General features: G+C 43.6%; 1 protein-coding gene across 1 annotated transcript in view; it reads right to left on the reverse strand.

The window, feature by feature from the left end:
- The window catches only part of PIGP (phosphatidylinositol glycan anchor biosynthesis class P), a 51,293-nt gene extending 29,724 nt beyond the window's left edge, over positions 1–21,569 (reverse strand). Inside the window, exons 1-3 of the mRNA XM_086935403.1 lie at positions 21,424–21,569; positions 17,492–17,578; positions 13,960–14,032 (exon numbers count right to left, since the gene is read on the reverse strand). Of these exons, the coding sequence (XP_086791529.1) occupies positions 13,960–14,032; positions 17,492–17,573 (155 nt within the window). The 5' untranslated portion in view covers positions 17,574–17,578; positions 21,424–21,569. The remainder of the gene's footprint in view (positions 1–13,959; positions 14,033–17,491; positions 17,579–21,423) is intronic.
- Positions 21,570–24,202: the final 2,633 nt, after the last annotated feature.

The following is a 24,202-nucleotide window of genomic DNA, read 5'->3' on the forward strand; positions in this document are numbered from 1 at the left end:
GCCCCTCTAAGAGTCTCTCTCTATGCGGCAGCCAGACTAGTCTCTGGAATAAAAAGAAATACACACATCTCCCGGCCCTAAAATCCCTGAACTGGCTACCATATGAAGCAAGAATCCAATTAAAAATTGCAGGCTTGACATATAAAGCGCTACATTTCAATACCCCCATATACCTGGCACAAAAGCTAGAAAAGTCAAGGGGCTGCAGATCCTCGAGAAGTGCGCACACCCTGCTTCTGAAACCCTAACTAACCCACAAAAAGAAAACGGTAGCCAGAGCTTTCTCGATTGTTGCACCTAAGAAATGGAACTCTCTACCACTAGATGTTCTCCTAATCTCCTCTACCGCCGCCTTCAAACAGGAAGCAAAATCTTTTTTACTGACTACGTTTTTACCTTAAGACAATGTATCCTTGCCTAAGGAAATTTAACCATATTAACTTCTCTTCGAAGATTGACCATCTTATTACGGAGTACAATTTAGATCAAGCTTCTTAAGCTATGCACTTCATATACGTTTGTCATGCACACCTGTACCTGTACCTTTTTTTACCAATCCAATTCATACCCTACGCCTCGTCATGTAAAGCGCTCTGATACCCACTAGGGTCATGTTTGCGCTATACAAAACGTTATAAATAAATAAAATAAATAAATGTAATGTGTTGCATTTAAATTCCACTATACTCTAAAAGTCAATTTCTGACAATCGTTCAATTATAGTCCCTTATTCGTGGTGGACATTGTGTCGGTGTCAAGCTCCTGCACAGAACCTCCCCATCTGCCCATAGCAGCTACTACCGAACAAGGGGTCCGGGATGAATCATTGATGGTGAACTCTGCAAAAAGGATTAAGAGAGAACTATCAAGTATGCCAACGTGATCTGAGAGTCGTGGTGGAATGGGGGTGGCAGAGGAACAACATATGAGATTATCACTCACGGATGAGGGGGCTGCTGAGGCCATTATGCTGTGGGCCCAATTGCTGGGTATGTTTCAAGGCGTTGGCACTGCATTGTGCGAGGGTAGCTCTGAGGCGGGGTTCATTAGAATATAGAACTGCTGTTTATATTTTCTGTTGGCCAAGTATGCAATGGGATTTCCTTGTATAATGATAAGCTTGTTGCCTTGGTTTTCCGTCTGCCCGGCTTAGGGCGTTGTGGGGCGGGTGGACGATTTCACCCAGGGATACGGTACGCTTCTGGATTGTCGCTACCTCAGTCATGTTTGGAACTGTCCATGTGCACTGTGTATTATGTTGTTTACTTAAAACCCAAACAATACAGTAAATAAATAAAAAAATGTATGCCAACGTGATTACAATATTCTGGTTTCTGCACTTGACTAATACATACAGAGACTACTGGGACACATTGCTAATGGTATCCAAAGATTAACTCTTAAACATTTACACAGAGCCCTACTGACCCTGATCAACAGAGCTGCAAGGGGCAGCACCAGAGAGACTTTAATAAAGTTATGAATGAATCGGGAGACGTGCAGATGGGATGCACATTGGTTAGCTCACCTACCAAGCTGAATCAATAGTACCACCCTAGAGTACTAGCAGGTGTCAAAAGGATGGAACCCTGCGGCAGAGAATCAGTCATTTTTTGGGGGATGCAGCCCATTACGGACTACCTTTAGAATGGGCAGATATGCATGTTACCCATCGGAATATCAGACAATTCCCCGATCAATACAATTAACCAGTATTTGCAAAGCAGGTTACATTATAAAAACAAGAAGATAATAATTTTAAAAAAGAGTTAAAACTAAAGCTCTACTCGAAAGATAAGGATTTATAGAGTAGGCTGAGGGTCACTAGCAAAGAGGGTAGGGACAAAGCAATATGTAAAATGATCATTGGGAGGCCTGTAGCTGCTTTCTAATTTCCATCATAAATTTGAGACCCCGACAGTTCAGGATCGGAGATGAACCTCCCAGCCAGAAAATAACGGCCTGGCGACATGTTCTTATATTCAGGTTGTTCAATATGTCCCGTATAAAGCGTCTTCTAGATACCATAAGGGATGGACATAAACAAAACAAATGAACTAGAGATTCAGTATGATATCCCCAGAGTCGACATTTTGGGCAATTCCCCGATCATGTGCACCCTTAACAGAGGAGGCACCAGGAGGCTCAGTTGCTTAATGACTTTCTCCACCCAGACCGACAAAAACTAGTACCTGTAGTTGATACATAAATATTGAAAGCTTAATATACACTCTGTCAGCACAAGACAAGATAAAGAGACGCATACAGGACTGTGTAAAGGGACAAGGGTCCCAGCATGCATTAGTACTAAATAAAGGTAGGAAATGAGGGCGGTACACCAGCTGGAGCTGAGCGAACTGGGACAGTGCCTCCGAGTTTAAAAGGCAGAAGGTCATACAATGTAGTATTTTACCTTTATATGAAGCAAGATCCAAGGACTGCAATTTACAAGCAGGGCAACAAGGTAGGTACATGGTAGGTACATGGTGGTCCGATTGTCAAAGAAGAAAGAGGGGCAGAATGTTTAGTTATATCTTTTTTATGTATTTGTATAGTGCAGCATTCACCAATTACTTGGCCTCAGCAGATTCTGCTCACAACCTGGGTTTCTGCCATTGGATATTCGCTGGTATGAGATCCCGTTCCTGATCCACATTAGTTACAGCTGGGAGGATTCAAGATAAGGGCCCTCCTCACAGGGGTGCCCCATAGTGAGATAAAACTTGCCACCTTCCAAGACAAGCAGCGTGATGTACAGTGCCTCTGCATTGTGACTGATTGTGAGGTTCGCCTTCTGCTTACAATGCCGGCTGTCAGTCACCATGTGCAAGTGGGTTCCTGAAGGGTCTCTTGCAGCCAAGCAGGTGTGGCATGCTCTTTTAATAACTATATGTGGCCAGTGCAGCATTCCATACTGTGGACCTGGAATCACGTCTTAAGTAGAAGTGTGGAATGTTTCATTCCGCCCACATAATTGGCAGAATTTGGCAACTCTGTGGAGTTCAGGACTTTTTCCGCCAATTGCCAAGTATGGGAATTTCTTCTTGGGAGGATCCAAAAATGCGAGCGCAAGCGATAATTAACATCTCCATGCGCCGCTTTCTTACGCGAGCAGTCATGGTCAGAGGGCTGCCTCTCTTACGCACTGCATGGTGCCATTCAGGCTGATTTTCCAGCGCTGCTCGCACTACTGGCGATAAATTGCAGCGCAACATGCATATTTCTGCCTGTTGGAGGAACTCTGCGGAAACTCAAAGAGTTTTTATGCAACTCTGCGGAATTCCACAGAGAGAAACCCCGCAAGTTCCAACCATACCTAGTCTTAGGCTAGGTGACAGTTGTTTTTGTTCTTCACGATAACTGCATCTGGGCTACAATTCTGTGATACGTAGTATTTGGCGGAGCTTATCCTACTGTGGACTGTTCTCTTTTTCACAGGTCACAGCAAGGCCTTAAGGGGCCTGGACATGTGAGAGAAGAGGGCTCAGACTTGTTTAAACAGCTCACAGAAGCACCCTCTGATGTAGAAAAATCCCTGTTGCTGTGGGGAGGGGGGGGGGGCAGGGAGCTGATTTAACTGGCTTGTGAACACAAAATGGTGGATGGGAGTGCACGGTTTTAACATACAGGTCTTAGCACAGAGCAAAGGAGAAATTTGGAGGGAAAACAGAATTGTTATCAAGGAATCGGAGGGACAAACTACAGAGGTTGGACTGCAAATCCCACAATTCAACACACTAAATGGAGGCAATCATGGGCAGGGAAAACCACACATTTAAAACAGAACACAGGTGATAAAATATTCAATTACAGGCAGGCTAAAACTACAACAACCACAGGCATAGACAGTAAACACAGAAAGTGAAAATCGTTTTTTAAACAACTTTTTGTCTTGGGAAGAGACAGCACTAGTCTGTCTCCTTACCACTTCCTGGAATCTGCTCACTGCAATCTGGGGCATAGGTAGGCTGCAACTCACAAGATGGATGAGAATGGTTTGGGGTGCACCAAGCAAGGCCTTAAGGGGCCTGGGCATGTGTGAGAAGAGGGCTCAGTGACCCCTAGTATGCAAGGGGAATTAGTTCCCCCTCTTCAAACATGCACGGGGTTGTGTTGCAGAGAGGTGTACAAAAGCTCCTCCTCCTCCTCCTTCCTCCTCCCTCCTCCCTCCTTCCTCCCTCCTCCCTCCTCCCTCCTCCCTCCTCCCTCCTCCCTCCTCCCTCCTCCCTCCTCCCTCCTCCCTCCTCCCTCCTCCCTCCTCCCTCCTCCCTCCTCCCTCCTCCCTCCTCCCTCCTCCCTCCTCCCTCCTCCTCCTCCTCCTCCTCCTCCCTCCTCCTCCTCCCTCCTCCTCCTCCCTCCCCCTTCCCCCCTCCTCCCTCCCTCCCTCCCACCTCCCTCCCTCCCTCCTCCTTCCCTCCTCCCTCCCTCCCTCCCTCCTCCCTCCTCCCTCCCTCCTCCCTCCTCCCTCCTCCCTCCTCCCTCCTCCCTCCTCCCTCCTCCCTCCTCCTCCCTCCTCCTCCCTCCTTGTGGTGGTGGTTGAGATGCTCCTGCTACTGTAGCCATTTCTCAGTACAAATAGGTCTGCAAACAGGTTTTCCTCAGTCAAAGTAAAAAGTGAGAATGAGGAAAAAAGGTGGGGTCATCTTTTGGAAACCAAAACTGTCCTGAACCAATGAAAAGTGTTATTTTCAGGTCACATGACCCGACGCGCTTACTCTACGCGCCCGGGGGCGCGCACGTAGCGTAATCGTATGCGCTCGAGTGCTTCCGGGTGCGCTATCACCGTGCATATCACTCGGACGCGGCTACGCGATACGTCACGATGATGTTTTCATTCGCGGCAATAGCGCTAACGGGACGCTCACCGGTACGCGCACCGGGGCACGCAGCATGACTGCGCTTACCGGTACGCGCACTGGGAGCGCTCCAGGGCAAAAACCATGAACAATATACATAAAAAAAATAGTATTACATAAATATACAATATAGGATTCATTATAAAAAATATTACATTTCATAGCTATAGAAATTTGCTATTAAAAAACCTTTGAAATTCACTGAAAAAACCATAGGTTTCACACCAGTTATAGTTAGGAATTAGCATTTAAAAAACCTATTAAATTCATTGAAAAAAACCATAGGTTTGACACCAGTTATAGTAAGCTGGAAATTTTACTGACATAAAACCATTGATATTCCCACGTTCTAGTTAGTTGGACTCACTATAACTTGCGAGCCTGCAATGCACTGCTGATGACGTCACATATTACATCACTCATGACATGGTCAGTGACAACACTCATGACATCACTGATGACACCATCCTTGTGACAGAATGACAGACCTCCTTTCAGTGTAATGTAACCCTTGAAACACATATTCAAAAATAGAAACTAACATTTTCAAAAAAATGGAGATACCCATACCAGTTACAATAACCAATTCAGTAATTCCACCATCTATATACACATCCACTCATTCACCAACAGTTCTATATAGTCACTCATACATATACTCACTCATCACATGTAGTGATACACCTATACATCCTGTTACACACTGACAGTCATCCAAAAGTTACTCACACATGCAAATAAACTATTGAACATCCATTTATTTGCATATACAACTATACACACACTACCACCTTACTTCTAAGGAAACCTACACATACTTACTCTCTTAAACAATCACTTATAGAAACACATACTTATTTAAACAGGAACTCTTACAATCTCTCACTCTCACATATACTCACTTATATACATCAATACTCACATATACTAGATTAAAACATATGTCATTACTGATAAAGACACTAGGGAGACAGTCGTTCACTCACTAACACACACATATACACACTCATCCACCCATACAGTCCTGCACATATGCTGTCTTCAAAACACATACAAACAGTGAGTCAGTCATTGATGCATCTGTGTGCTAAGTAATTCCCCTACCAAACCATACAGACACTCATACAGATACTAAAAAAAATCTAATAACCCATATACACACACATGTAGCTACTCACCAACCCATGCAGCCACTTATACACAAAGTGAAACACTGATACATATATTTAAATATTTAAACATTACTCGCTAATATATGTATTCACTAAGATACACTTAATAAGTCAGTTAACCAATCAATTTTTTTTTTAAAAACATCCTTTTAGACACTTATTTAAACATGTATTCTTCCATCGACCTTAACATATACATATATAAAACATATTTATTTTTCAGAAAGACACACATTCACTGGATGGTGTCATCAGTGATGTCATGAGTGATGTCACTGACCATGTCATGAGTGATGTAATATGTGACGTCATCAGCAGTGCATTGCAGGTGTGCAAGTTATAGTGAGTCCAACTAACTATAACGTGGGAATTTCAATGGTTTTATGTCAGTAAAATTTCCAGCTAACTATAACTGGTGTCAAACCTATGGTTTTTTCAGTGAATATATATATATATATATATATATATATATATTACACACACACACACACACACACACACACACTAAGTTGTTGTGTATGGATATATATATATATACACAGATACAAGAGAGAGGTACTATCAGTATTCGTGTTACATAAGTACATTTGCCATAAGCATAGCTATGTTTGCACAGGTTATATACTTGATGATTTTTAATATGACTTTAATATTAGAAACAATGTAAGCACTATGCACTTTATTTTGTCTGTTCAAGTTATTAGCTGCTGTCAGCGCTTTGATATAACATTGTCACACATCGTCTGGTTGTCAGATCTGAGTAATACGTAGCGATATTTGCACAGTGTACATACAAGGTTTGTTTTAATATGTTTTCAATATTTATAGCAACATGTATGTATGTACGTCATGTTGGTATACAATTGATGTTATAATGGGTGCATTTATATGGTAAAAAAAATTATGTATAATCATATATGCAATTATGGCACTAAAAGACTTATTAATAGCATAGCACCTTATGTACCCAATGTAGCTGTTTAAATCATGTATTCGAAAGCAGATGCTCGCAGTATAGGTATTACTTCTATGGTTGTTAGGGCCATTTACATCACAGGAAGCATCCCTTTACCTTTAAATTCCCGTTTCTGGTTAGTGTACGTCATGTGATCAAGGCCACCGTTTGTGGCCGAAACGCGCCAGAGACAAGCTCCGTTCATTTCGCATTTTTTAAAAGCCCAAGACATTTTGCTATTTATACATTGGTCTTACTCTGGTGCTGGTTGGGCACTGAAATAGGCGCTGAGGGTTTTGGTTTTACTTAGCCTCACCTGCTTGCTTTTGTGAAAGTACAAAAAAGAAAGCCTGAGTTTGAAATGTAATTATTTGAAGTGTGCATTGACAGGCTGGTCAGCATAGATAGCATAGATAATAGGGGTGGTGGTAGCAACTCCTATAGAAAAAGTGTATCTGCCAGAAATTCCCCTTGAAGTGTCGGCCGTACTTATCTGACTTACAAGGGTTTAATGTGTTAAGAAAACTAGGTCTTACAGTTTTAGAGACACTGCTCAAATATAGAATACCCCCTCAGTGCTTCAGTCTAGTCATATGTTGCATGTAATAGCCTTTACAAAAGTTTCCCTCCACAATACCTCTATGACTAACAGTTTTTTAGAGCCTGTGGTCTAAGGAGGGACACACCCGAGCTATTCCATGCTGTCCACGGACTGGATGAAGATATCCTTTATTTTTATTTTTTTTAAACCACCATTTCACTAACCCTGTGTGTCAGGCATCCACGAGTCTGAGGGCTGGGGGCTTGGGCTGTCTGATTATTCTCAACTCCTTTTTTCTGAGAACCCCACCCTTCTGTCACATCTCTGCAACCCTGTTTTTTGTTTTTTTTAAGTGGGCTTTGGAGAGCGCAGAGCAGCAGCCAGTGCACATACCACAACTGTCCCTTTGTAATGCAGCAGATGTCGGATTTTGGGGAGTCCTAACATCTCCTACATATCCTGAAGACCACCAACACTTAAGGTATGTGTATAAAAGGCATTGTTTTATTTTGTAATTTTTACCCTCTTAAAACTGTTAGGTCTCTATGACATAGTACTACAATAATACCTATATGCAGGCTTATTTTTACAGTTACTCCTAGTCTAAAGTTTTTCACAAATACCAGAACTGCCTTATAAATTAAAAACAACTTCCATAGCTACTTACATTAAGTATAAAATGTGTTTTATCAGCGTGGCTGTTACCCCTCTGTGCCATGTTAACTCTGTAGTCTTCGTCAAAGCCTGTTCACCCACAAAGATACATTTAGGTATTCCAGACAATTTTCAGAGTGCAAGTGTGTGCATAGGTTATGTCCCTATTTTTATACCTGTTACAATCTGATAAATAGGCCATGTGGGGTCGTCCTCTAGACAGGAGGGAAACTCATGGAAAAGAGTTGCACTTCAATTTTTTCTCTACACACTCCCAATGTGTAAAAAGCTTGCCCTAATAATGTCATACTTTCACATCTGTTACAATCTGATAAATAGGCCATGGGGTGGGCACCCTCTAGACAGGCGGGAAACTCATGGAAAAGAGTTTACACTGTGCACTTCAATTTTTTATTCCACACACTCCCAAGGTGTAAAAAGCGCGCCTTAAAATATGTCATCCTTTCAAAGTCCTCTCACGCACTGTCCCTTCTAAGAGCCCCATGACTGTGCATATTACCAGACCCTCGGCACCTCTCTTTACAAGACTGTCATGCTAATCAGTCCCTGGCACCTGTTCCCAACGTAGAAGCCTTGAAGTGTCTTAGCACTGTTTTAAGACGGTTTTGAAATTATGGGGTGAAATTGTTACATCAGCAAATTTCCATTTTAGTTTGTCCCCTCTTATGGAGCCCTGGTTCCTCCTGCCCTTTCTGGGGCTGCGGCAGCACACTTTACCAGGTTACAGAACTATGACTGGACATATTACCAGGCCGTTTTACAAAAATGCCATGCTTACCAGCCCCCCAGATAACCTTTCCCACCTTCAAGTCGTTGCTTCATACCGTGTATCACTTTACATCAGAGACTTTTAAAACTAGGCCGTAACATTGTTGCATAAGAAAACTCACATTCTGGTTTGTCGCCTCTTATGGGGACTTGCTCCACCCCACCGTTTCTGGGCTGTGACAGCACACTTTACCCTGTTGCAGACATATCCATGGGAATGTTACCATGTTACCAGGCACACAGCTTGACTTAACATTTATTTATTTTATTCATTTCCATAATTAGTGTCATTTTACATCAGAGACTTTAAAATGTATTATATATATATATATATATATATATATATATATATATATATCCATAGTAATATAATAAAGAGAGAGCCCAAACCTTTGAGGTGGGTGATCTCAGGAACCACAGCACCAATAACAACACCCAATACAGCGTTGGAAAGGGCAGTTGCAGAAGAAGGACATAGGCTATGCAGACGCCTACCATATATATTTAAAAAGTAAAAGAACAATGCCAGCAAAGTAGTTCCTTATGGGCGTGTCTGCTGTGGGCGTGTGCTGGGGCGTGACAAATGCTGGGGGCGTGTGGTACGTTCCGCCCTTCATGCCATGTCTCTCATCGTGTGCTCTGGGCGTGTGCTGGGGGCGTGGGCGTGTGCAGGGCGTAGGATTAAGGGGAAAAAAAGTGAGCGTTGTGCCCAATATTTCATTGTTCTTTCTTCCCAGGTTCTGTACATTCCAGCTCCGGGTGTCCACCCTGCTCCCTTTAAATACCCCTGCACCCCATAATCATAACTCACCATTTCTTCTTAAAATACCCCGACGCCCTTAAATACTAACCCATCTTAACCCTATAAATATACCCTGTACCCCAAAACCCAAACCTATCCCTAAACCCTAAAAATACCCCTGTACCCCAAAACCCAAACCTAGCCATAAACCCTATAAATACCACTGTACCTCAAAACCCAAACCTACCCCTGAACCCTAAAAATACCCCTGTACCCCAAAACCCAAACCTAGCCCTGAACCCTAAAAATACCCCTATATCCCAAAACCCAAACCTACCCCTGAACCCTAAAATACCCCTGTACCCCCAAACCTAGCCCTGAACCCTTAAAATACCCCTGTACCCCAAAACCCAAACCTACCCCTGAACCCTAAAAATACTCCTGCACCCCAAAATCCAAACCTAGCCCTGAACCCTAAAAAAAACCCTGTACACCAAAACCCAAACCTACCCCTGAACCCTAAAATACCCATGTACCCCAAAACCCAAACCTACCCCTGAACCCTAAAAATACCCCTGTACCCCAATCCCAAACCTAGCCCTGAAAGTATGCGGAGTGATGGTATTCGGAAAGAAAGTTGCGGAATAATGGGTGTTTACCCTCCCCCAATAAGTACATTTGTGGCACGGCGGCCCACATCTCCAGCAACATACTTATATTTTTTCACCACCGATTTGAAAAATGCACAGGTCTCTCTCATTGATGGCCATAACCGACATACACTTTTAGACACACCTCCCGCCACAAGTTCTAGAATTGCGAACTTTAGAGCTGGGGAGCTACGTTCGAATCTCGGCATCAGCTCAACATCCTGTGATTCCAGGCACATCGCTTTGTCTCCCTGTGCCTACCACAAATGAATGTGTTCTTCCGTAATGTAAATTGTGCTCATGCCATGTTGTCGAGTTCGCGCTATATAATATTGCAAGGAAAAATAAAGTAGGGAAACTCGAGTTCACACACTACTGAACACGCACTGTTAAGTGCATCAGCAGTGCACTGTGAATCGGAGCGTTTCACAGGCCTGTCACAGATAAGAAATGGTATCAAAACGAAATCCTACAAAACAATATACTACTGGCCGGCAGCAATTCATACCCGGACAACGTCGTGACGGCCTGCTAGTATGTATGTGAGTATATATTTATATATATATATATATATATATATACTCCTTCCCGAAAAAAAGAAGAGACAGTTTCCCAGGAGGAACAGGTAGGAGACGCCTGTTTATTGGTGAACTTGCGAATGCATTTCGGCAGCTAAACTGCCTTCCTCAGCGCCCAAAGCGTCCCGTAGATGAAGTAACACGCTGTCTGTAGATCCCTCTAAGATATGCTTGTTAGTGCACGTCAGCTCCGCCCTTCTGCTGAAGTCCTCGCACCTGTGAGCAGTCCCAAGTGTGGCGCAGAACTGCCAGTCCCAGAATGCAGCAGGATAGATGTTTGGAACCACGGTGCAGGGGAATGACTGGAATGAACAAAGTCATCGCGGGCTGGTAGGGGAACAGCGTGAAATCTTTAGGAAACTGAAATGTCCGTCCTGCTTTGGAGTTTCCAACAAGCAAGTGCCTCCTCCGGTCCCCCTTTGACCATCGCAACCACATCGACCTGAGAGTCCGTAAAGCAGGGGACGAGCCACAGTGAGCCCTACCCAGCATGGGATTGATAATCCCAAAACTGCTAACAATCCTCCTTGGTTTCAATGGCGGGTTCCCAGCCTTTCCAGCAAACGCTGGCAACATACAAGAACTGCAGGAGTCCAAAGTCCCAGTGAGGCTGGTTTCCCCAAAGCGCGATGAGGGTCTCTGTGAAGCGCCCCTGGGTGGCGCTGAATTGATGCACAAAAACTCCTTCCCGAAAAAAGAAGAGACAGATTCCCAGGAGGAACAGGTAGGAGACGCCTGTTTATTGGTGAACTTGCGAATGCATTTCGGCAGCTAAACTGCCTTCCTCAGTGCCCAAAGCGTCCCGTAGATGAAGTAACACGCTGTCTGTAGATCCCTCTAAGATATGCTTTTGGGGAAACCAGCCTCACTGGGACTTTGGACTCCTGCAGTTCTTGTATGTTGCCAGCGTTTGCTGGAAAGGCTGGGAACCCGCCATTGAAACCAAGGAGGATTGTTAGCAGTTTTGGGATTATCAATCCCATGCCGGGTAGGGCTCACTGTGGCTCGTCCCCTGCTTTACCTGTTCCTCCTGGGAATCTGTCTCTTCTTTTTTCGGGAAGGAGTTTTTGTGCATCAATTCAGCGCCACCCAGGGGCGCCTCACAGAGACCCCCATCGCACTTTGGGGAAACCAGCCTCATATATATATATATATATATATTTACTTACAAAGTTTCCCCTCTTAAGAAGAAGACAACGCAGGATACTTCTGGATGCTGAAAAGTGTTTAATAAGGCAAAAGTGGCAACTGCCTACCGACGCGTTTCGCCAGTTACGGCTTGGTCACGTGACCAAGCCGTAACTGGCGAAACGCGTCGGTAGGCAGTTGCCACTTTTGCCTTATTAAACTCAGACGCCAGGAGCAACCGGACAACTGTGTACTATATATATTTTTATTATTTTTTTTTCATAACCAGTGTCATTTTACAACAGAGACTTTAACATTAGACGGTATAAATGGTTGCACCAGCAAAAATACAGTCTAGGGCTGTGGTAGAACACTTTACCCTGTTACAGAACTATGCGTGGGCAGGTTACCAGGCTCCCGGCGTGACTTAACATTTCTTTCTTTTCATAACTAATGTTATTTTACATCAAAGACTTTTAAAATTAGGCGATAAAATTGCTGTACCAGCAAACTTGCAGTCTAGGGTTGCGGTAGCACACTCTACCCTGTTACAGAGCAATGCATGGACATGTTGCCACTGGCCGCTAGCGTGACTTGGCATTTATTTATTTTATTTTCATAACTAGTGTCACTTTACAACAGAGACTTTTTTAAATTGGGCGGCAAAATTACTGCACTAGCAAACTTGTAGTCTAGAGGTGCTGTAGCACACTCTACCCTGTTACAGAACAATGCATTGATATGTTGGCAGGCCCCTGGAGTGGCTTGGCATTTATTTATTTATCTTATTTTCATAACTAGTGTCACTTTACATCAGAGACTTTTTTAAATTAGGTTGCAAAATTACTGCACCAGCAAACTTGTCATCTAGCTTCCCGCCTCTTGTGGGGTGCATTGGGATTCCCGCCCTTGGCTGGCTGTGGTTATGCCCTGCACCATGGTCTACCACTTAGGAACTCCATATGCATTAGTTACGCCTCCTAGTGGGCTGGTCTCCCTCCAAAAAGACCCAGCACCACTATAGGGCTCCCATTCCACCGATGCACCTCACCACTGCTGAAGCAACACCAGCCTACAGCCGCAACTATCTGCTGAACATGCCCAGAAATGTCCCTGCTTGCCCAACCAACATGGCTCACACAGGTAAGTGTCTGCTTACGCATCCCATAACCCTAAACACCCCTAGTAGGCCCTACTGGGTGGCTTGCAGCTAGTCCAAGACATCCCTGACCCCCACTCTACACCTATGACACACCTACACAACCATTATTTCCTGTGTGGAGGGCACACACACTACACACACACTACACCCTTCTGGCTCCTACGTCACTTCCGGCGGGGCGGGCACCTGTCACAAAATGAATGGTGCCGAAAGGAATCACTTTATACTACTGGCTATTGCTGGAGTCCATGTTTTTTTTACTGGTTGTATTAAAAAGACTGAAAACAAGTTAAGTTGGAAGCAGATTTAGTTGAGTTTCAGAAACGGTACAAGCAAGATTAAGAGAATAAGAAGTAGTTGTCCAAAGGGACAGCGTGGTATTAATGTTTACATTTCTACAGAACGGGGAGAAATATTTAGATGGAGTGAGGATTCAGATCCATAAACTAGTTCCTGTTGTTGTAAGTTCCAGACAGATGTGAAAGCCACACAGAGCGGATGTAAAGAACCGAGACTGTTCACTTTCCTCAGTCAGTGGCCCTGAATAAAACAGAGGGTCCAAGTTTTTCTCATCTGGAGATTTCATAGAGGTGAATAATTACCTAAAAATAAAGATTATATATGACGAAATATTTCCCGACCGGGGAGAGCTGGAGGAACATGCAGTGTTTTTCACAAGTAAAGGAGCAGCATACATATCAAATCGATGGCCATAAGATGCTTTAAACTTACTTCTGAGGCCAGTACGTTAAGCCTATCGAGTACAACCAAGATTCGGGAACAAACGCCCACATCAAGTAAAGAACTGTCAAAAAACAAGAGAATTATCAGTTACAAAGTAGCACCAAAGATTTTTATTTTAATATGCAGTCATATTAACAAACCAAAAAATGCAAGTGTAGACACATTTTGAAATATGATCTCTGGGTGCCCACAAAAAAGTCACAAGAAAGTGTTCCCAGCAGTTCGGCTGTTTTTGTTTCTTGAGTGCACCAATGCTGTGATATCTGCGTTTTTGTAGCTTCTCTACATCATAAACAATTGTCAATTTAGAATTTGATTTGGACTATACCCTGCAGCCCCTCTTTACATTCCTTTTACTGGCAGACCCTATTAATCCATCAAAATAGTACTCTGATAAACACCCACTCTCATCAACCCACAGTAATAAGAAGGAAGGGCAAGTAAATGTGACTAAAGGAGTTACTCCGGCACGAGAGCCCATATAATAGCTATTTGTTCTTTACGAACATAACAGAATAGTAAAGAAAACAAGTATTGTCAAAGACATAAGGTTTAACACTCTAATGAATGCAGTGTTAACACAGGAGGGAACTGGCAGGAGCACACAGAGGCCTATAGTTGTAAAGTGGTCCCAAGCAGCTGAATGCAAGAGCAGAAGGAAAGATGAACCCAAACAGCCCATAGCATCAGGCGGGAGAATAATAATCCACTGGGCTGAGCCAAGACATGATTAATCAAATCTCAAACCAATGGCTGAGAGAAGATGGGTGGTAAAAAAACAAAGGCTAAAGCAGCGGGACTGAAAGTGCACTCCTTCTACAATGTTAGCAGTGGGTCTGCTTGACAGCAAGGATGTCAACACCTAGACCTAACAACACAATACAATTGGAAATGGGTGCAGGATAGAAGTCTTTTCACTGGAGGAGGTTATGGTCAGACAGCTGCCTTAGACGCTGAATTCAGTCAATAATACACCAGAAAGAGATGATTGATTGTTATGTGGTAGATTTGCAAAGCAGAGCAAATGATGTTGCCTGAAATGACTTCTAAGGAAGAAAGCCCAGCGTCCGATTGTACTGTCGGTCGGACCACCACCGACATGCCTTCGGTGGCGGTCTGACCAACCAACAGGCCATCGGTCCGACCGCTACATGCTTGTGGGGCAGTCTCCTGACCCACACGATAGTGGACAGCGGTCCGACCGCCCTCATAATACCCCTACGTTTTTTTCAATTGTGCCCAGTGGGTTGAGGATAGGAAAGTCTGTTCTGCTAGCGAACCTTTGATCTAGGGCATTACCCATCTAGATGTACTTTGATGGATTGTTTGAAAAATTGATGTGCACTGTTGCTGCTGATTGTTTCCAAGAAACTGTGTTCTATAAACCTTCAGGAGGATGAGGGACACTGGGCACTTCACCTCTGGGTTGCCTCATTAAGCAAAACAAAATCCACGGACAAGGACCAGGAAGTGAAGAATTCAAGGGTAATATTCCGAAAGATATTTTTGTGGCCAGGTGTAATGACCTAGTAGCATTTTAATGCCTAGGTGGAGGGTAGAAGTGGACCCGAAAGGGGGAAATTTCACTAGACAAGTTAGAAGAAATTTGCTATGGACTACCGTTTTAAATTTTGCAAGTATTCAATTCCATATATGAAGTTTGTTTAGGATGCGTTGGATGTGGCATAAGGACCCAGGGAATATATATGCTGCTTTCCCCCATTTTACTATAATTTTCTCTTCTCATGTTTGGAAGATTAACTTGAACTGTGACATCCCAGAGAAAGATTGATCTAGATACTTAAATAGCAATCAAAAACAAGTGTTAATAACAGAACAGCTTTGGTTCAACAAACATTTTACAGTGAGGTTACTGAAAACCAAGCAAATGGTAAAAAATTGGATGGTAGACTCTGAAAAATGTTGGCTACGCCAAATCCCACAAGCCTATTTTATTCATCTATGTCTCTGCTGCTGTGTGGTAGAAAGAAATTAATATTTAACACAATCTCAATAAATCAATCATTTGTATAGCGCACTACTCACCCGTGAGGGTCTCAAGGCGCTGAGGGGGGGGGGGGGGGGGGGTAGCAGCTACTGCTGGAACAGCCAGGTCTTCAGACGTCTCCTGAAGGTTGGCAGGTCCTGGGTCTGACGCAGATGGGTGGGGAGGGTGTTTCACGTCTTGGCGGCGAGGTAGGAGAAGGATCTGCTGCCGGTTGTGGTTCTGTGTATGCGTGGGACTACGTCGGCAGAGCGAAGCTGTTGATTCGGGGTGTAGAAGGTGAGATGCTTGTTGGGGTATGCTGGTCCGGCGTTGTGGAGTGCTTTGTGAGCGTGGGTATGGAGCTTGAAAGTGATTCTCTTGTTGACTGGGAGCCAGTGCAGGTCCTTCAGGTGGGCAGTTATGTGGGAGTGGCGGCGGATGCAGAGGAGGAGGCGTGCCGAGGCGTTCTGTATACGTTGAAGTATTTTCTGGAGTTTGACCGTGGTTCCAGCGTAGAGGGCGTAGCCGTAGTCCAGACTGCTGCTGACGAGGGCGTGGGTGACCGTCTTTCTGGTTCCGGTGGGGATCCAGCAGGAGAGTTTGCGAAGCATGCCGAAGGTGTTGAAGCAGGAGGAGGAGACGGCGTTGACTTGTTGGGTCATTGAGAGTGATGAGTCCAGGTTGAACCTCAGGTTGCGTGTGTGGTCAGTGGGCGTCAGTGCGGCTCCCAGCGCGACCAGGAGCCGGAATCACATTAGGATCTCATAATGTGATATAATTTGGTTAACGTAACAAATTCTTTGTAATGACTTGTGATTATGAATTATGGTAACAGCAATGTCTTATAGAGGGAACGATTAGTATTTTAAAACAATGGCAGTCTACTAGAAAGCTAAATATTTATACTTGGACCCTTGGGATGGCAAATTTAACAAAACAAAAACAGTTTTGATCAAAATCGAAAGTCAAATGGAACTACTTAAGGCTGGAAATGTATCCAGCTCTACAAAATTGTTAATGTACTGTTTATATTTTAGAAACCCAACTTTGTCATTTGTCCAATGCAAGACAACTTCCAGAGATATGTTAAAGTAATTTAATCATAGCCAAGGAATATTTAGGGGATTCTTATTATCTTATAATGTAGTGATAATTTAAATTGGTTTGTATGTCATTAATTTTTTTATTTATGTTTATGTCATATAGCTGATCAAAATGGGTTCTCATTATTTTATGTTGTGATGCCTCTTACCTACACTGAGAGAAATTAGATTTAATATTTATTTTTTCCATTTACATTTTTAAAAAAATATGTGTACAGAAAAAAAGACTACATATTCCATCATACATTAATTTATGACTTCGGATTGTAATTCGTTTTAATTACGATTTTTAAATTTAACACAAAACATAAGTAGCGTGTTCAGCATATACATTTGGTGTTTGATGGAATATTTTAAAAACTGGACTACCATTTAATAACAAGCATCTTGATTTTAATAATCCAAATTATTCTATAATAAATGTACTTACTGAAACCAAACTGTGAACCTAGGTAAAGAACAAATCCATAAATTGCTCTTTCTGGCAAAGGTGATGGGGAGTTTTCAACCATGTTTTCTGCAACATAAAAAGAAATAAAACGAATTATGCACACAAGTAAAAAGGTATAGTCACAGTTTTTTTAGGGTAACGCAAAATAATTAGTTATGATAAAAAGCTTACTTGCAGTACTTGTTCTGCAAGTATGTTGCAAAAGAAACCAACCCTTGCAACCATCTGATGTCTCAAAATGTCCTAAATGTTCAAAATTAAATAGGGTACAATCTGCATACTTCTGTGCATATTATGTACATAATCCATCAGGATTCTAAAGAAGTACTTGCAGACAGCTCAAAAAAGCAGACGAATGAAGCAGGAGGAAGACACAAAGTTGTAACAGTGTAGTGGAGTACCAGTTTGTCTGCAACAATGCTGGATACTGACGTGGCTAAAGATGCCATGTTTTAAATATAGATCTAACATTAAGACCTGCATATCAATAAGGCTTTACATGCTTTGGAGGCCTTTTCTCTGGATACTTCAGAAAGGAGTCTTGGGCCCGTATTAGTAGCAGGGCTATCTTTCACAATTGATGTTCAAAGTCCTCAAGTGCTATTGCTCTCCAGGTGTCCGTGAACCAGGTTACTGCTAGGTTTAAAGAGGATGATCTGTCAATGAATAGAAGGTGACAGTAGATTTAGAGCTCACATACAGTATGAAACTGTAATCATATACAGTAATGTCTAGTCACAGCTATGTCTTTTAAAAGGAAATGTGTCTACACATGGAGAAAGTAGGGTAGGTAGAATGGTGAATACCAAAGCAAACCAGAAGGTTCCAGCAACTATTTGGGCAAGCATATGACCAAAAGCCGTTTTATAGCACTTAAATGGTAATGGATAATGCAAATGACATGGGCACCTAGTGACACTATTTAACTATGGGGCCAGGTTTGTCAGCTATTGACTATCCTCAGAAACCTTAGGGGCTCATTTTCTTACTATTTGTAAAGTGCCCGGTGAACAGATCAAATGTACCAGGCAGCCTGTTACAATGCATCTACAGTGCTAAGTCTGCCTTCTGATCGAGTTTCTCAGCAACACTGAATGCAATCAGGGGCAACGGTTAACTCAGTGGGTTCGAACAAACAGATCACTCATGTTTTTACACCTATCACGTTTTTGCTTGTGCTTATAAAGAGAGCGTTTTAATCAATTCTTGAGAACAGAATTCCGAATTTATTGTATTCAGATAAACAGCTTAGCTCTATTGGGGCGATTATGCTGATGGTGGCGAATCGATTTTGATTGTGGCAATGATTTTAATTAATTGTGCTAAATAACATTTACTTTACTGAAGGGCTTGGGCGAGGACCTGCATGCTATCAGCTTAGGAGAGTCTAGGGGGAAAACTACATGGGAACAAAAGTGACACTCTGGCAGAATGTCTGTGGAAAACTCAGTCTCTGCAGCCCTTTGCAACATATGTATCTTGCCTGATTGGGTGCCAAGTGCCCTCTGGTAAATAACAGTAGAGACTATGCTCTTTTGTGCCTGCATAGCGTTTGCTCAAACAGGCTGTTACTAGAGACAAAAAGACTTCATACTTATCATCCCATCCCTCGGCAAAAAGGGAGGAAGTGACATGCTTGTGCAGTCAAATAAGTGTCCCTTGCTTTTCAAATCCGTAGCAGGTCCAGTAATACGATTGTGAATCTTTAAAACTTTAAATGGTATTCATGGGCTGTTGGTTTAGCTCTATGAATGAATATCCGTTTCATTATCCTAGATAGAGCTGCTAGAATTTTACATGAAATTGGCCTGAAGTCCTTTGGTGGCATTTGCTTTTTGGGGTTATGGGGTTATAGCAACCCTGGGGGATTTTATTCATCCATTCATTCATTTTAGGCAGCTTTGCCATACTGCCTGCCTCGATTGGGAATGTTGAAAAGTGCTCCAAGTGCTATCCTCCAGTTTGCTCTAGAGGTTGTAACTGAGCCACAGTGTGATCAGCCTCATCTGAAGTTATCTCTGTTCTTGGGAACATGTAATGAATTAAAAGCAACTTTGCCTGATTTTGGAACATTTTAATTGGCTTTGCCCATGGTTAAATGGGCTGACGTTATGTTATGTTATGTTATTTTTATATAGCGCAAATAACCACTGGTCTCTAAGCACTCCTAGAGAAAGAACAGGACACTAGCGTAAGAAGGTCTAGTGGCAGCAGAGGCGGCACTTAAACCGATGTCAATGTCTCTCTAAAACGGTAGGCCTTTAAAAGCTTTCTAAAGGAAAGCAGAACAGATTCCTTTTGCAGGTTCTCCGGTAGATCATTCCAGATCCGTCGAAGGAGGACCGAGAATGCTCTGCCCACTTTGGTTTTAAGATTGTACCTGGGAGAGGCTAGCCTACAGGCCTCGGAAGAACGTAGAGCCCGGCCGGGAACGTACTTTTTCGCTCGATCTTTTATATATTTCGGTGCGTCCCCATAAATAGCCTTGTGGGCTATACAAAGACTCTTAAATTGCATGCGCTGTTTAATGGGCAGCCAGTGCAATTTATGTAGTAAAGGAGTGGCTTGCGTTCTCCTAGGGTGTCTAAAAGTGAGCCTGGACTAATCATTTTGTACAACTTGCAATCTCCTGAGGAACTTCTGGGGAATGCCCAAATAGAGGACAGTGGCGGAAACAATTGATTGCAATGCAGAAGTAGAGAGGAGAGGCACAAGTCTCCGCAGTTGCCCAAGTAAGCCCGTGAAGATGCCCACATCCGAAGAGTCCCCTTCTCAAGTATGTGCTGCATATTGTGAACAGGCCTTTCTGGGACCTAGCTATAGGATTACCTCAGCCTCTAGGAGTATTGCATTCAATAATTCGATGTAGCTTTGCCTGCTGTGTTGATACTGAAATTGGCTATCAGCCCAATCTAACGTCCACTGTAGTCATAACTCGGCATTGGTGCAACACCTTTTTTGGGGTTCTCTCAGCCGGTATTGGACTGGTTAATAACAGGTTGTGTTGCCTGTGGTGGGCTCGTTTAAATTGGCTCTGGACATTTTTAAATGGCTTTTGTGCCCCATTCTCAAGTCAAATCTAGTTGTTGTGACATATCCTTTGTGCGATCCACATCTTTGGATTCAGACCTTGATGACTTTGGAGTCAGGAATTGGCTTGAGCTTGTGAGTCGCATTAGTAGGTGTGACTGTCTGGGCCTCGCTCCAAATGACCCCCAAGGGTGGTGGCACAAGCATCAAAACCCCGTACTCCCTTTCATTTGCTTCATTCTACATACACGTGCTGCCTGCCACAATCACAGGGATACGAATGAAGTCCCATGTGGCTGACTTGTACAATAGTCTAATACTTGCACGCAGGCCACGCTGCATCCATACACGTATCGATCCCTACAATAACACCTTATAAACGTGTACTCCAAATTTACATCGGAAAATTGGCCAACCCAGCTCCCCCACATCATGCGTCAGGATACCCGATACCCTTGGAGGAGTGGGGGGGGGGGGGGGATTTGTCATAGTGCGCTTTACAAATACACACAACATAACACAAAGTACGACAAGAAAACAATTTCTACTCTATCACACCACCGGAACTCATGCTCTTCAAGCCTAGCATGCCTGCTGTGGGGAGCAGTAAAATACAGCTATTATCAGGGTGCAATAGCCGGCCCCCCTCAGGACTATGGGCCCCGATGCATTGCACAATGCTGCACCAACGGTCACTAAGCCCATGTGCCCCCCATAAACACGCTCAACTTCTTCACGGATGTGGAACGTTAAATTGTTCCAGACTAAAGTGATGGTATACGCAACAAACTGACATCTACGCACTGTGTCTAGAAAAGGCAGACAGTCAACCCTCCGAAATCCTGTGCGATACTACGATAGTCTATGGAAAGTGGCCTTACCTCCCACCACCGACGAGACCAGAGAGCCTCTAAAAACTCTGTAAATCCTTCATAGTTTGCGATTCTCTATTTAAATCAACGGAAGAAGGAAGCGAATAGGCGCATGAATTGTAAAGATCTGCCAGTTTAAAGAGCTGTACTAAAAGGATTTGATTGGCTGTTTAGGGTGTCTGTCCTGGCCTATGAATCCTGCGATTGGTTTAGTAATAGACCAACCCGGAAAAAAGAGCTCCCTATACCAAAATAAACCTGCCACTTCCGCGCGGTAAGAGATGACACCAGAAATAATCGCGTCCCCCAGAAACTATTCCTGGTTGTGTGTACGGAGTATTTGTATGTCTAATCTTCGTTTCTGGTCACAGGGAACGTGGCGCTGGAACAGACGACTCATTGAGAGTTTCGATGAATGATGTCCCACCGAAGAAGTGATCTCGTTGCTCTTCGCTCGGCGTGCTGCTACTTCTGTCTGCTCCTATCGAGGCAGCGCAGAGGTACTGAATGATTCCCATGAGGGGGAGGAGTTAAAAAAAAGTCTCATGTTGGCGCGGTGGGGTACTAAGACATTAAACCAATTGCGCGATAAGACGGACGAGTCCAGAGCAGCAGGGGGTAAGCAAACAACGAGGGCTAGACAACAGTGATCACGAATATGCGTGTGTATGCTGTTAGCCAAACTCCAGTGGAACACTCGCATAAATGAACAAGACAGAAATAATCACTGCCAGAAAGACGTGCTAAACTTACAATAAGTGCAAGGAGATGATGTGGCCTAACGGCCAGAGCTGCTGAATTTGGGGAACCAGGTTCCGGGTTCGAGCCTCGGGTTCGACTCAACATCCTGTGATTCTGGGCAAAATCACTTAACCTCACCCTGCCTACCAGAAATGAATGTGTCCTTGTGTAACGCAACTAATCCATATCCATATTATTAATATAATAAAGAGAGAGCCCAAACCTTTGAGGCGGGTAATCTCAGGATCCACAGCACCAATCACAACACCCAATACAGCGTTGGAAAGGGCAGTTGCAGCAGAAAGACATAGGCTATACAGACACCCACCATATACATTTAAAAGGTAAAAGAACAGTGCCAGCAAAGTAGTCCCTTGTGGGCGTGTCTGCGCTGTGCTGTGGGCGTGTGCTGGGGGGGCGTGACAAATGCTGGGGGCGTGTGGTATGTTCCGCCCTTCATGCCATGTCTCATATCGTGGGCGGGGGGGGTGTGCGTGTGCGTGGCGCAGGATTACGGGGAAAAAAATGCGAACGTTGTGCCCAATATTTCATTGTTTTTTTCTTCCCAGGTTCTGTACATTCCAGCTCCGGGTGTCCACCCTGCTCCCTTTAAATACCCCTGCACCCCATAATCATAACCCACCCGTACTCCTTAAAATACCCCAACACCCTTAAATACTAACCCATGTTAACCCTATAAATATACCCTGTACCCCAAAACCCAAACCTATCCCTAAACCCTAAAAATACTCTTGTACCCCAAAACCCAAACCTAGCCATGAACCCTATAAATACCCCTGTACCTCAAAACCCAAACCTACCCCTGAATCCTAAAAATACCCCTGTACCCTAAAACCCAAACCTAGCCCTGAACCCTAAAAATACCCATTGTACCCCAAAACCCAAATCTACCCCTGAACCCTAAAATACCCCTGTACCCCAAAACCCAAACCTAGCCCTGAACCCTTAAAATACCCCTGTACCCCAAAACCCAAACCTACCCCTGAACCCTAAAAATACTCCTGTACCCCAAAACCCAAACCTAGCCCTGAACCCTAAAAATACCCCTGTACCCCAAATCCCAAACCTAGCCCTGAACCCTTAAAATACCCCTGTACCCCAAAACCCAAACCTAGCCCTGAACCCTAAAAATACCCCTGTACCCCAAAACCCATACCTATCCCTAAACCCTAACACTACCCCTGTACCCCATAACCCAAAACTATATTTGAACCCTTTAAATACCCAAACACCCCAAAACATATACCTCAGTACCCCAAAACATATACCCCTATACCCATACTAACCTTATCCAAACATTCTTAAACAAGCATTAGGAATGCATTTTTTGTACTGAGGCGACTGATATTGTGCCAGCACTAGAAACTACCTCATCACATGGATCTTGAGGAGTTCCTGAGGGGATTTCAGAAAATATACCAGCCTCAAAATTATCTTCGATGTTAGCGTTAGGGATCTCGAGAAGATTCCTACCATCTGCTGGAGAGATAGATGATATCAATTCGCCCCCTACAATTCCATCGTCTATTGTCTCTTGGTGGTGAACAGAGCCCTCCGACTCAGACTCTCTCAGTACACTTGGCGTAGTTTCCTCTAGGTTTGGTATATGGGACAGATCCTTATTAGCAGCTTGGTTATCCTCTAACTCTTTGTTTTCCATGGTCTCGGAACCAAACTTAGAAATGCTATTACTGGACTGGACTTGTTCTTTCCCTAGGTTCAAAATTTGAGGGATCGCCTTGAAATACGAGCGCAAAGAAGGGGTAACTCTAGGGGGAAGAGCTGTGGAGGGGTTCACTCTAGAACGTTTCCTACCCCTTTTAGCTTTCACTTCAACAGAGAGGTATGAAGATGTTTCTCGATCTGTTTGTGGGCTTTTTCCTGATTGAAAAGCTTTTTTATCAGTCTCCTCCTCGATGGCTTGTAGTGCGCTCTTTACTCTTTTTTTTCGAGACGCGCTAGCCCCCACTAAGTTCTTTGCTGCACTCTTTCCCCTTAACTTTCTAGCAGACTCTGAAGCACTCAT

This window comes from Lissotriton vulgaris, chromosome 8, assembly GCF_964263255.1.
Source record: "Lissotriton vulgaris chromosome 8, aLisVul1.2, whole genome shotgun sequence".
Classification (NCBI taxonomy): domain Eukaryota; kingdom Metazoa; phylum Chordata; class Amphibia; order Caudata; family Salamandridae; genus Lissotriton; species Lissotriton vulgaris.